Below are 14691 nucleotides of genomic sequence, written 5' to 3' on the forward strand. Positions count from 1 at the left end.
TTATGATATTTTAGACTTATTATGAATTATAATTATTAAGAACCTAAATACTTTCTAAATAAGAATAAAGGTTACATCATTCATCAGTTAGATTAATATGCATGCATATTTATGTTACCAATAGCCAGAATTGGTGTAATACCTCTGAGTCCCCCAGAGGACAACAGTAACATATGCATGAGACCTTGAAATGCCACATCAGAAGACACGCAAGCTTAAGTTTGTGTCTATGATATGACTGGCCCAATGCTAGACACTAGAAGAACAAAGACAAATGCATTATCCTGTGTTCAAGGAGCTTATGGTCTAATGAAGTACAGCCAATATAAGACAAGGTAGAAATATGCAAAAGGTGCAATTGAGGTCAACAGAGGGGCATCTCATTTACTTGAATGGTTCAGAAAAATTGTCATGGGGGAAGCACCACATGAGATTCATATTAAAGGCTGAGCATAAATTAACCAGATTAAAAAGGAAGAGAGGAGATTCACATAAAAGAAAAAAAGAGCATAAACACAAAATCATGAGGCAGCATGAAACAGTGAAACAAAGCAATAAAATTGTTATAAAATTAGGTCATAAAACAGAAGCAAGTTGGTAGGTTACCCATCAGTTAAATTAATATACGTGTATTTATATGCTTGGAACAGGAGGTAAGGACATCTATACTGAGAAAATAATGGTGAAAATGACAGCAAGTTATTGAGTTGCTTCCAGCAGGAGAGAAAGATGAACAAATTTATATTTTGATTACATTTTTGCATGAAATGAGATGAATGAATTGAAGAAGGTAGATACAAGAGGCAGGGAGACTAGCTAGTAAATTTGTCTTAATCAAGATGAGTGACTTGTGGAAGTGCAGGGAAAATAGAGAGAGAAATAGAGAACATATATAAGAAATAGTCAGAAAGTAGAATTAATAGGAATTAGAAATTTTGTTTTATTTTTATTTTTTAAAAAATAATGATGGTTAGAGAGTTGAGATAGGTCTAGAACATTTCCTTAGTTTAGAGCTTGAGGAAATAAGTGTACAGGGAAGAAAAAACATTAATGCAGTGTATAGAAAATATGAAAGCCAAAAGGGCATACCGAAAGGAATTATCTGACTATAACTAAATGTGACAGAAAAACTCAGTAGGATAATTACTGAAATTATTCATAGGATTTGCCTCACGTTCACTCTATACTTGGCCTAAGATGAAAAGTTTTCTCAGATGTGATCTACATTGGTATTCTCAAGGTATAGAATGTTACATTCAAGTTTTACTGCTTTCTACCATGTAAGAGAGGGTAGATTCACTCAACATCAAAATCGTCAGCCTTAATGAAGAACTTATTCTCATTTCTTTTAAGATTTGACTCTTTGCCTTCTTATTCTCCAGCTTTATTGAGATATTATTAAAATATAAAATATGTTTAAGATATACAATGTAATTAGATATACATATATATTGCAAAATGATTACCACAATAATGTTAGTTAATACCTGTTTCTTAATGTTTATGATGTGTGTGCATGTATGTGTGTGTGTGTTGATAACATTTAAGATTTAATCCTTTATCAACTTTCAAGTATATAATACAGTGTTGATAATAATAGTTACTGTGCTATGCATTAGATTCCCAGATCTGGGTGTTTTTACCCTTTGAACAATATTTTCCCATTTCCCCCAACCCCAAACCCTTGGCAACCACCATTCTCTATTTTTGAGTTCAACTTTCTTAGATTATATATATAAGTGATAACATATATTTGTCTTTATCTGGCTTGTTTCACTTAGCATAATGCCCTCAAAGCCCATCCATGTTGTCACAAAAGACAGAATTTTCTTCTTTATGGCTGAATAATATTTTATTGTACTATGCACGCGCGCGCACACACACACACACACACACACACACACACCACATCTTATTAATCCTCTCATCCATTGACGAACACTTAGAGTGTTTCTATATCCTGGCTATTGTGAGTAATGCTGCAATAAACAAGAGAGTGTAAACATTTCTTTAATATTCTTTTTTTATTTCTTTTGAACATATACTCAGAAGTAGGATTTTGCAACATCATGTAGTAGTTCTACTTTTAATTTTTTGAGGAACTTCCATACTGTTTTCCATAATGGCTGCACCAACAGTGTACAAGGATTCCCTCTTCAGCCTCACCAGAACTGTTTTTTTGGCTGTTGTTTTGGTTTGGCTTTTTTTTGATAGTAGTCATCCTAACAGGTATGAGATGATATCTCATTGTGATTTTGATTTCTATTTCCCTCGTGGTTAGTGACGTTGAGCACTTTTTCATGTACCTATCGGCCATTTTTATGTGTCTACTTTGGAAATACATCTATTCAAATCCTTTCCCATTTTTCAATCAGATTGGAGGTTTTTTGCTATTGAGTTGTATGAGTTCCTTATATATTTTTAAAATTAACCATTTTTCAGATAATCGTATTGCAAATATATTGCAAATATATTCTCCTATTACATAGGTTTAATTTTTATTTTGCTGATTGCTTCTTTTGCAGTGCAGAAGCTTTTAAGTTTGATGTAGTGTCACTTTTTGATTTTCCTTTGGCTGCTTCTGCTTTTGGTATCATATATGAAAAGTCTTTGCAAAGACCAATGGCAAAGAGAATTTCTCCTCCTTTTTTTCCTTGGAATCTTATGGTCTTCAGTATTAAAGTGTTTAATTCATTTCAAGTTAATTTTTGTAGGTAGCATAATATAAGGGTCTGATTTTATGCTTTGTATATATGGTTACCCAGTTTTCCCAAAACCATTTACTGAAGAGACTATCTTTTCTCCATGCATCTCCTTGGTTTCTTTGACAATTAGTTGATTGTATGTCAGTGGGTTTATTTCTGGGCTCTCATTCTGTTCCGTTAGTCTATGTATCTATTTTTATGTCAGAATCATGCTGTTTTGATAACTCAAGCTTTATAAAAAAGTTGAAATCAGGAAGTGTGATGCCTCCAGCTTCATTATTCTTTCTCCTGATTGTTTTGGCTACTCAGGGTCTTTTGTGGTTTCATATGAATTTTAGGATTACCTATTTCTATGAAATGTCATTGAAATTTTGCTAAGGATACATTGAATTTATAGATGGGTGTGTGTTGTATAGGTATTTTAACAATAATAATTCTTCTGATCTATAAACAGAGTATCCTTTCATTTATTTGTATCTTCTTCACTTTCTTTCAATTTTTTACAATTTTCAGTATACAGATCTTTCATCTTCTTGGTTAAATTTAGTCCTAAATTTTTTTCATACTACTGTAAATGAAATTTTTGTTTGCTAGTATGTAGAAACACAACTGACTTTTGTATGTTGATTTTGTATCCTGCAACTTTACTGAATTTACTTAATAGTTCTAATAGATTTTTGATGGAGTCTTTAAAATTTTTTATATATAAAGTCATATCTGCAAACAGAGACAACTTCACTTCTTCCTTTCCAATTTGGATGCTTTTTATTTCTTTTTCTTGCCTGATTGCTCTGGTTGGGACTTCCAGTATTATATCGAATAGGAGAAGTAAGAATGGACAGTCTCATTTCATTCTTGATCTAAACAAAAAACTTTTAAACTTTCATCATTGAGTATAATGTTTGCTGTGAGTTTGTCATATATGGCATTTATTATGTTGAAGTATGTTCATTATATTTCCAATTTGTTGAGTATTTTTATTGTAAAGGAATGTTATATTTTGTCAAATGCTTTTTTTGTACTTATTAGATGATCATGAATTTTATCTTTTGTTTTATTAGTAAAGCGTATCACATTTATCGATTTGCATTTGTTGAACTATCCTTGCATCCCCGAGATAAATCTCACTTCATCATAATATAATACCCTTTCAATGTACTGTTGAAGTCAGTTTGCTAATATTTCATTGAAAATATTTGCATCTATGTTCATCAGGGATAATCATCTATAGTTTTCTTGTAGTGTCCTTACCTTACTTTACATCAGAGTAGTTCTGGCTTCATAAAATAAGTTAAGGAGTGTTCCCTGCTCTTTGATTTTTTAGAAGAGTATGAGAACTATTGGCATTAATTTTTCTTTATATGTGTGGTAGAATTCACCAGTGAAACCATCTGGTTCTGGGCTTACTTTTATTAGAAGGATTTTGAATGCTGATTCAAGCTCCTTACTTATTAATTTGTTCCAATTTTCTATTTCTTTATGAGTCAGTCTTGGTACATTACTTATACATTTCTAGGAATTTATCTATTTCATCTATGTTATCCAATTTGTTGGGGGAAATAATGGTCGAAGGGTACAAACTTCTAGTTATAAGATGAGTAAGTTTTGAGGATTTAGTATACAACATGGTGATTATAGTTAACAATACTTCTATTGTATGCCTGAAAGATGGTAAGAGAGTATATCTTAAATGTTCTCACCATGCACTCAAAATATGGTAACTATATGAGGCTATGGGTGTGTTAACAAACATTTTGGTAAGCATTTTGCAATATTTATATAGAGAGAAATCATCACTTTATACACTTTAAACTTAAACTTACCTAAAACTTAGTCTCCTGTCACACAAATTGCATATGTATTATAAGACAGGAAATGCTTTCTTTTACTTCTCCTAGAAATACTTTATACTTTATCTTCACATATCATGAGAATTAGACCTGTAGCCATTTGTCTAGTTAATTGATCAAATCCTAAAGGATAATAAAACTTCCCTTAGCTCCCCCAAAGGGCCAAAGTGTTAGAGACCAGACAAAATTCTAAATTATAGCTCAGGTTGCCAGGAGTACTGGGACATTATCTCCCTCTCCCTCGGTATTTACATACTAAAAGGTATAAAACCCATCATTTGGAGACATTATCTGGTATGCATCTGGCCCCAGACATATTTATATTCCTCAGGTTTAGGGTAAGAACAAAAGACCCATCCCATTTCAACTTAATGGAATACAAGTTTTTTCACTCCTTCCAGAAAAGAAGGAGTTTGTCTGTCTCACTCCTCCATATAAATGAAGACAATACATCGTTTTCTGTCTCTCATACATAGAGATTAAATTGTCACCTCTATAGAAAAATTCCATTGACTCTTATCACAGCACCTGCAAGACTAAAGTACGGGGGTCCAATGCTGTGACATTGGCTATTGATTTTGTTGTATCGGTTAAGAACTCTTTTCTTCTGACCAAAGTGTCTTCATATAAGTGGACTAGCATCTTAGACCTTTCACAATTCTTGATGAAACAGTAAAATAGTTTTTAAATATTTCATATTTTAATTAAACCAATATTAAGTTTTATACAAAATGAAAATAATTTTAGTGACGACTGGATTTATAAATTGTTATTCATTTACACATTCAACAAATATTGTTTATATTCCTACTATATACCAGTAATTTTGCACTGCTCTTTGTATACATTGGAAAATAAGGCAGATATGATTCTGGTCTGAAATGAATATATAGTTTAGTGGGGAAAAAAAGTCAACCAAAATTTATAATAAAAAAATACAATAAATTTTCAGTCCGAGTCTGATATTTCTACCATTTACATGAAATAATGTATCTAAAAGAGTGACAGTAGAAAGAAATCCTGGCCATATGCCCATGAATTAATGTTTTCTTTGAAAATTTTTGGTAAGTAGTAAGTTCAGAATTGATAGTAACTACAAGAAATGTAGTTTAAAAGGATAGTGTACATAAAGAAGTACAAATTAGTAGTTGATAGTTGGGCACAGGGAGCATGGCAGAGAGAATGCAGTTAGCATTAATATGATGGCTAAGTGGAGGGCCAGGGAAGGGAGGGAGCAATTAGAGGGATCATTTTATGAACTATATAGATGTCTAACCAATGTACTGTATACTTGAAACTAATTTAAATAAATTCATTTTAAAAAATACATATCGGATTTAACTAGCACAGAAAAAAAAAAAGGGTAGTGTACCTGTGTTGAACAAATGAGTGTGAGTGTGTATGTGTTTATTACCCATGAGGCTTTAGGATGGAAATGGAGTTGAAGGTAAGAAGATCACAGAACGTTTCCTTTACATTATATTCATATTTACTCAACACAGTCAAATTTACTCAATAAATACTTACTGAGTGCTTTATGATAAGAATTGTTGTGAAATAAATATATTAAAGAAATTTTTGGCTCTAAATGTTACATTATACGATTGGATAACTATTCAAATTAATTTAATAAAAATCCCATATAAAAATTTATTTGTAGATATTCAAATAACATATCTTCTTTCATGTATTATGAATTTAATTCTTGAATATTAATATTAATTATTGGCTACTTCAAGCTTTATTTTAATAAGAAAAATGATATTTAAGAAAGCTGAGTTTAAAAACAAAGAAGCATCATTCTACTTAAAAACATAATGTTGCCATATATCAAGACAGATACAAGGTTAAGACCACATACTTGGGTGACTGATTTTTGTGAGTGACTTGTGGAGAACTCTAATTAACAAGATTCACTCTGGTAAGTACAAGTACTAATATCCGGTGTTTTGTTAGTTATAATAGACCCTCTACTGCATACATTCAAGCTCAAATATCATGATGAATATCATTCCCTAAACTTTATATTATTTCTGAAAAAAAATGTATAATAATGTAAGGACTTGGGACAATTCATCAAAGTTTACTGTAATCAACTGAATATTTGAGCTAATATGTTGTAATCATTTTCAAACTGTTTCTTACATGTAACTTTCTATTAATATTAAGACTAGACATTGTTTTTTCTCCATAAAGAAACATGTACATGTTATAATTGGCAAAAGCAAAAACAAAACACTTAACCTTTATATATAAATAATTGACACAAATAGTACAAAGGTATCATCCATAGCAAAAATAATGTAAGAACGCAAAATTGATTGACACATATGACAGAAATATAACCATTACTTTAAGTTTAATATTGATAATAATATGAAAAAAAGTGTTCCTGTTGATTCTCATTTTGAAAACAAAATACTGGTTTTTAACAATTTAAAATAAGAGGATTTGAGGAAAATTATTACTATAATATTAATGATTACAATGAGTTTTGTGTTGGAGAAAATACTGGCATTGCAAACAATATTATAGTGACTTAGGATGTGACTAAATAATGCAAAGCAGGAGTAGAGACACAGAAGATTCTAAAATATATACTTCATGGTAGAAATTCAAGTAGAGTTACATACCCAAAATTTTTCTTTTCGTCCCTGGGCTCCTCTCAGTGTGCCCCATCTACAAATAGTAATAATAATAAATATTGGTATGGTTAAAAATGTTTGACTTGCATCTTGATAAAATGTAAATTATTTTCAGGATTGTATCTTTTCTATTTTCCTTTGCTCCACCCTCTTTTACTATGCAACTGTCATTATTGCCTGACAGAAATGTGCTTGTATAGTTTTCTTTTTGACTACGACATTATTTACTTGCTCAGAAAATAGTCATTTATATCCAAATGGTTTGAAATCAAACTTATTGCTCAAAGGAGATCCTAGGGCAACTAGGGTATGAAGGTTTTATTTTGTTGTTGTTGTTTTTGTTTTATTTTTTATTCTATTAAAATAATATATTTATTTCAAGTAAAACATATATATTTGATAGATGAATGAATAAGATGTGATTTTATATATATATATATATATATATGGATGTGTGTATATATATTATATATATTATATAATATATATATTATATATATATATATATATATATATATATATATATATATATATATATATATATATATATTACCGAGCCATAAAAAAAAAAAAAACTTGCATTTTATGACAAAATGGATGGACCTAGAGAATATTATGGTAGTGAAATAAACCACACAGAGAAAGATAAATGACATAGGATTCCACAAAGGTTTCAAAATACTTAATGATGCCTACCTCTTTTACATCTAACTCTCTGAAACTCTACCTACCCTAAATGGCATAAACCACAAACCTCCAAGACTTGCGATACAAAACATAATGTAAATACAGAAAATTGTTGTAGATAAGAGAATTTATGTAAAAATATTAATATGTATATATTATTTTATAAACTGGCTATGCACCGAATTTGTACCTATAAAAATGAAATCCATATTCCTAGTACTGGCTCATTTTCAATGTAGCATGTAACAATTCATTAAGAACCCAAACCTACAATACCTCATTTTTTCTCTTGACTAAGCCCAGTGAGGTAGATATTACTAATGTGTTTTATTTACTAATGAAATAACAAGATTTGTCCAATATTATAGAGTGAGAAATGTTGAACCAAGACTCCAAATTCCATACTCCTCTTCATATCTTATATTGCTTCTCTTATAGAGTCCACAACTGCTGTATGTCCTGAACAGCATCAGTTTTATGCTGAGAAAACAGTGATGACCACTTTTACATGATTTGTGGATTGTGAGAATATAGTTCTGCCCACATATCACCCCATCGATTCAGCCCAAATCCCATCATCCGAGGTCCTTTAAGCTAAATCATGATGTGCCATTACATAACATTCCTGAAAGAGATACAAATGTGTTCAAATATTTTCAATATGTCAATTTGCAGAATGTTATTTTTCATAGTGCAGAATAGAACAATGTCATCATGGCATGGAGGTATTGCCTAAAAATGATATTCAAGAATATACATTAATGCATTTGGATCTTTTGGCATCAGAGTGAGGGGAAAAAAGTGATTAGGAAGGTAGGAAGCTAAAAAACAATTTTTCTTTCTGTTGTTCCTGATAGGAGCTAGGATTGGCAATTACATTGGTTGTCATTTCTCTTATAGTTCCCTGCTGCACACAAGGGTAGAACAGAACACATTAAGATTTCAAATATTCTATGTAGATTAATGTATAAATTCAAACTGATTCGATTATTTTCCAAACCATTTTTGCAGTTTTGTAATTGCATTTACACACTTTTAAATTTTCTAAAAAGTCATCACCATTGAAAAAATTTACCAGTCACAATATGTGTCCCTAAACTTCAGCGATCATTATGTACTTTTAGTAGATGATATCTGAAACCTCAAGTCATTCATTTCTACTTACTTATCATGGCTATCAAAACAATTTCAAATAGGCTTTACCACTCAATTTAACTTTATTTCAGATGATCTGGCTACTACTTTAGCTATTTACATAAAATATAAAACATCAGACTGAATCAGGACGGTCAAAGGAACCATTCAACTCCAAAATTATACAGGCAGGAGAGAAACCCCATATCTGAGATCTCACCAGACCTGGTGAGAAGTTGGGGGCAGTCTTGCTTGAGGCACTAAGGGGACTCCTAAGAAACAACTCCCAATTAAGAAAGAGGTATTCAGACATGGTAAACAACTCCCAATTAAGAAAGAGGTATTCAGACATGGTAAGATCTGTCCAAACTCAGCTCTCACACTGGACTCAGGCAAGTCAAATTTGTTATATTAAAACCTGAAAGACCTATTTTGCTAAAAACTCTGCATATTCTATAACACACTTTAATAATACTCAAATAGAGGGTAAAACCAAATGTGGATAAAAGTTTCTTCCCCACTTTATAAGATCTTTCAAACTTCTTGGCTTCTAATGCATTGAGGATGGTTCATAGGAAAACAAATATTATACAGAATATTTATAAAAAAAATTATACCATAAAATAAGAATTGCATTTATTAATAAGACTATTTTAGATACTCTGGAGACTCTCAGAAAAATTGAGACATTGTTTGGGGGCATGAAAATCCACAATTACATATGGAGTTAAGGTTTAGCAAAATAATGACTACACATAATTCTCTTACCAACAGATCAGAGACTAATTCTAAGGAAACAGAATATTTCCTCACAAAGGAGAAGAGGCACTTCAGATTGTAGCTTTATAATTTTTCTTTTTCTAGTACCACAAATAAATTATAAATGAAATAAACTACCTCAGTTTGGAGACACCTAAGTAACATAAACTATCACTTTAATTTTTGTTCGATTGCCTATATTTTTCAAATGTTCCTATGAATTTTGATTATTTAAATAATATTTTTAATGATATAATAGACAGAAATTGATTTTTACCTTGCAAATCTATCAACTCTTTGGAGTTGCTGTAAAGTTTTTTCAAGAAGTGCTGCTATTTATTATAACTTTAAGATGCATTGTGTAAAATACAAGTCATTTTTAACCCAGAGAGAATACCAGAATTCAAATTATTATAAAAAAAATCTCAAAATGGGCAGGAAAAAAATGTCTTTGAATAGATGAGGGAGGAAAAGTAAAGCAAGGCTGCTGAGTTTGATAGCTTCAGAAACTAGGATGCTTGCGAAAGAAAATTATTATTATTTTTTTTTAAAAAAAGGACATTAACCTTTATGCAAAATTCATATGGAAAAACATATCACATTCACCGCAGGAGCTATTGTGTAGTTCCCCTACATTATAGCCTCTGTGTCAAATGACAAGCAAGATTCATCCATCACAGGTTCTTACACATGTACTGCGACCTTCAGTTATCTTTTCTCTCCTCTATCTTCTCTAGACAGTTCTTGAGATGGTAATCAAATATCTCATAGAGTCGCAATGGGGTGTTGTAGAAAAATAGACTTGTGGGTTGTTTTCTAAATATATCATGTGCTGAAAGACTGAGAGAAATCACTTTGCCCTCGGTGATTTCCCATTAATACTATAGCAAATTCATGTAATTAAAAACTTTCTCCACACTGAAATGAAGGTTAACTGGTACAAAGCAAGAAGACTACTTATTCATTTACATTCATTTTATTATTATTCATTTATAGGAGAGAGATCTTCTGACCTTTGAAGGGCATTTTTCTCTAAGATACATATGTTTCTGAATTGTGGTACTGCACTTTTCCATGACATTATACCAATAGGCTGAAAATTCTTGATATATGTATATATTTTCACAAATGTCTTCCTGTAAGTCAACAGCTGTCTTTGAGGACATGGGAATCTTCATTACATTCATATTTTCTCTAAACATAACTACACTCTTCTTTACTTCATTTGTACTTCTTCATTTTAAGGACTATTCACAAGCATTTGTTTAAACAGACCAAAACTCTAACCTCAGATCGTCTCCTTGACCTTGCTACTCTAAAACAGGTTGTACAAAAGGTTCACAGGTTTGAGAGATCTTAATAATGGCTTTTCTTGCCTCAAGTGATTCTACTTCATATGAAGATTATACTGTTCTTTAAAATTTTTTCTACCTCATTAAATTATTTCAATTATTTGTTAAGACCCACTAATGTTTATTTTCTCTCAAAATTTAGTTACATCTTGGGAAATGCTGGTACTGAAAAAATCTGGGCAGGTCCTAGCTCATGGACTATATTTCCTGAGGATGCCTGAGATGCCTACATTGAGTCAATTCTCACCTCAAGCAAATGATCATTTAATCTCTTCCTTCTGGATTCATCTTATATTCTCCTTTTAGGTAGCTCTAGAAACACTACTCTTTTGCATAATATGAAAATTCTTAGTGGAGAGACCATAAATTCTGCAGAGTAAAGCATGAAAACCCATTAAGGTATGATGTAAATTTTGCATTGCTAAGGTTATGACTGTCTTTATGCATGTTCCCTTTAAAAAGAATGTTATTCTTCATGATAACTGTGCTAAACAATATTAGATTTCTTTAAATCCTATTTTAAGGTATATCTAGATAACAAAATTATTGGAATTGAATAAATACTTTATATGAGATTTTAAGTTACAATTTTTTATTCCCTTGGTTTTGATTTTGCCATTGAGGTTCATATATCTAGTAATGATCATAGATAACATGGAAATAAAAGAGAGTTAAAATAAAACTTTTTTAAGGTAATATTTATATTCCCATAAATAATCCTTTTAAAAGGAAAGCATAGAATCTCTGCGTACTTCGTTCGTTTATTTCTGCCTTTTCCAGCAAATACTGTTTTAGTACGAAGAACATATGTCTTTTGTCTTCAAGATACTGGCAATCCAATGAGAGTGTAGAATTTTAGTCACAATAAATAAGTGCAAAGTCACAAGAGAACCAAGAAAACCTCATCTTGGCCTTTTCTAAGAGCAGCAGTACTCCAACGTGACTGGAGAATAACAATGGGAATGGCAAGAAATAAAATTGGAAAAGCGGTTTTGGCACAGGCTGTCAAGAGTATTCATGGTTACCCAGCATGGCATTTACAAAATTGGTAATAGAGAATCATCTGAATATAGGATGTGACAGGATCCAGACAGTCTTTCAAAGGGACAATTCTGGCATTAGCATGAGGGATAAGTTCCAGGGGGAGGAAGTTGAAAGAATGAGATAAATGCTGTAGTTAAAGCAAGAAATAATAAAATCTTGAATAAGAATGTAAGACCCACAAAGCAAATAGTTTATTCTTTTTTAATAACTGTGTCTCCAACACATAGAATAGAGACTATCACATAGTCGACCCTATGTAGATATTTTTGAGCAAGTGAGTTGAAGTACACTGGCAGTGGAAATGAACAGGAGGGCACAGGTTTGAGATCTATTTTGGAGATAAAGTAATGGAATTTCTTGGCCAACTTATATTGACGGAAAAGGAGAAGAAAGAGTCAAGGTTAACCCTGGGATTTCAAGGTTGAGTAAGTAGATACTTCAACTGTGGCATTACTTGAGGTGTACTTCACATTACACAGAGATGTGTTCCCAGTGATCAGGTTGATTTCTCATTGCCTAAAACTGTAATTATAGAGTTGTTTCCTCTTCTTTGAGTTCCCTCTACTGATAGTGGTTCTGCATATTAACCTTTAAATTCATGGCTTTTCAGGATTTCTGACAGTTAAAATACTATAAGAATTAAGGAAAGCTGATTATTAAAAGAAATTGTGAAAGAGCTTTTCTGCAGAGTGAAGAATTCTTCTGTGATGAGAATAATTATTTCCTAACTCACATTTCAAGATCACATTTGCTTAGAAATCAAGTTCTTTAAAGCAGCAGGTCTTGCATCCATCTAAGAATCTAGAGTTATAAGCACACACATACAAATGTTTTATTTTATACTTGGTAGCTGTATTATGCTGTAGCAGAATCATCTAGACCAAAAAGTTGCAATGCTTCTCTGATGAGTGGTTCCTTATGGGGTCCCAGCATATGCTCAGTAGCCTGACAACAGGAATTCAAACTCATGTTTTCTGAGAAGATCAATTCTCTATTAGTGAATATAGATCCAGACAAATAAAAACAAAGTTTCTAAACAGTGGACATGTAAAAAAAATTATATAGTACAGCCTACTAGAACAGGTGATTTTGGAAGAAAACAAGGAACAAATACATTAAAAAAAAAAAAAAAAAGAAGAAGAAGAACCCGATGCAGAACTCCAAACTTTCTTATTAAGGAAATGAAAGCTAGATAGGATACGAGTATAAAAAAATCACCACATAAGCCTCAAGTCAACAACAATGATATGACTACTCTGGACATAGGATATTGCTTTTAAAGGTGAGACTGCAGATAGGCTGTCAGCTCCCTTTACACAAGATTTGAAAGATAACTATAGTAAGAATAAGGCAGGGATGTGCAGGCTTTTGTTGCTTACAAATGTTCTACCAGAGACACTTAATAACTTCACTCAAAATAAGTCAAAATAAGAAACATTCGAGTCTAGTGAGTGTGGAAGTATTGAATGTGATAGAGAGCTATCAGAAGGTATTAATTAATGCTAGATCAAAGATGACTGAAAATAGACTGCATAGGAAAGCACAATAAAATGAGAGCATTCCCCACACATCCTTCTTCATTTTCAACTGTAACAAAATGTAAATCAAGCCAGGTTCACTAAATTTAAGATCAGATACTTTTATTGATATATTCTACAAAGGAGCTTTCAATTTTACTATAGATTGGAGAAGCACATGGAGATTTCTAATAGATATTTTTCATTTGGAAATGTTAGAGATAATTGTGTACTCCTACTATTAATCATTTAACCAATACTATTTATTGAGTTGCTGACATATCACTTAACCAACACTATCTTACTATTTCAGGAACAAAAACATTGTAAGTATATCACATGTAATCTGACCAATAAAAAGGAGGATAGAAGACATTGTCAACAAGATTGTGCCCAGTTTATGCTCTGGTCAGAATGCTCTGTTGTGGAACTGAGAGAACTATCTCTCTGCATTTATTATATCAACAGTATATACATTAAGATGTCCACAACCATGTGAAATGTGTGGGGGAGAGAGAGTGCAAGGCTAAAACCAGCCATCATCATCAGTGATAGTTAACTAGAGTAATATCTTATGAAGATATACTTTAAAGAAAAACTTCAGTTTTTGATGTTAGAAACAGAAATGACTTATCTTTTCATAAAATTTTAGCACTGGAAGGAGACTGAGAGATTATAGTATACTCCGGGGGTTGTCCAACTATGACTCACAGGCTAAATCTGGCCCACTGCCTGTTTTTGTAAATAAAGTTTTATGGAACAGTCAAGCTCATTCATTTATATATTGGCATGGTTGCTAATGGCAGAGTTGAGTAGTCAAGACCCTATTGACTCCTGCCCCGCCCCCACCCCCAAATTAATCCAACTCTTCCAATTTCTTGGCTTCATAGATAAGGCAATTGAGGCCCAAAGAGGTTAAGTAACATTTCAAAATTATATGGTAAGTGGCTTAATTGGTGCTTGTATTAAGGAGCAATTAATAACATAAGTGATCAAAA

General features: G+C 31.8%; 1 protein-coding gene across 1 annotated transcript in view; it reads right to left on the minus strand.

Annotated features, from left to right (window-relative positions):
* The window catches only part of LOC105302080 (tubulointerstitial nephritis antigen-like), a 46690-nt gene that overhangs the window by 5960 nt on the left and 26039 nt on the right, over positions 1-14691 (minus strand). Inside the window, exon 4 of the mRNA XM_011375022.2 lies at positions 7189-7234. Within this exon, the coding sequence (XP_011373324.1) occupies positions 7189-7234 (46 nt within the window). The remainder of the gene's footprint in view (positions 1-7188; positions 7235-14691) is intronic.

This window comes from Pteropus vampyrus, unplaced genomic scaffold (assembly GCF_000151845.1).
Source record: "Pteropus vampyrus isolate Shadow unplaced genomic scaffold, Pvam_2.0 Scaffold260, whole genome shotgun sequence".
In the NCBI taxonomy this organism is placed as follows: Eukaryota; Metazoa; Chordata; class Mammalia; order Chiroptera; family Pteropodidae; genus Pteropus; species Pteropus vampyrus.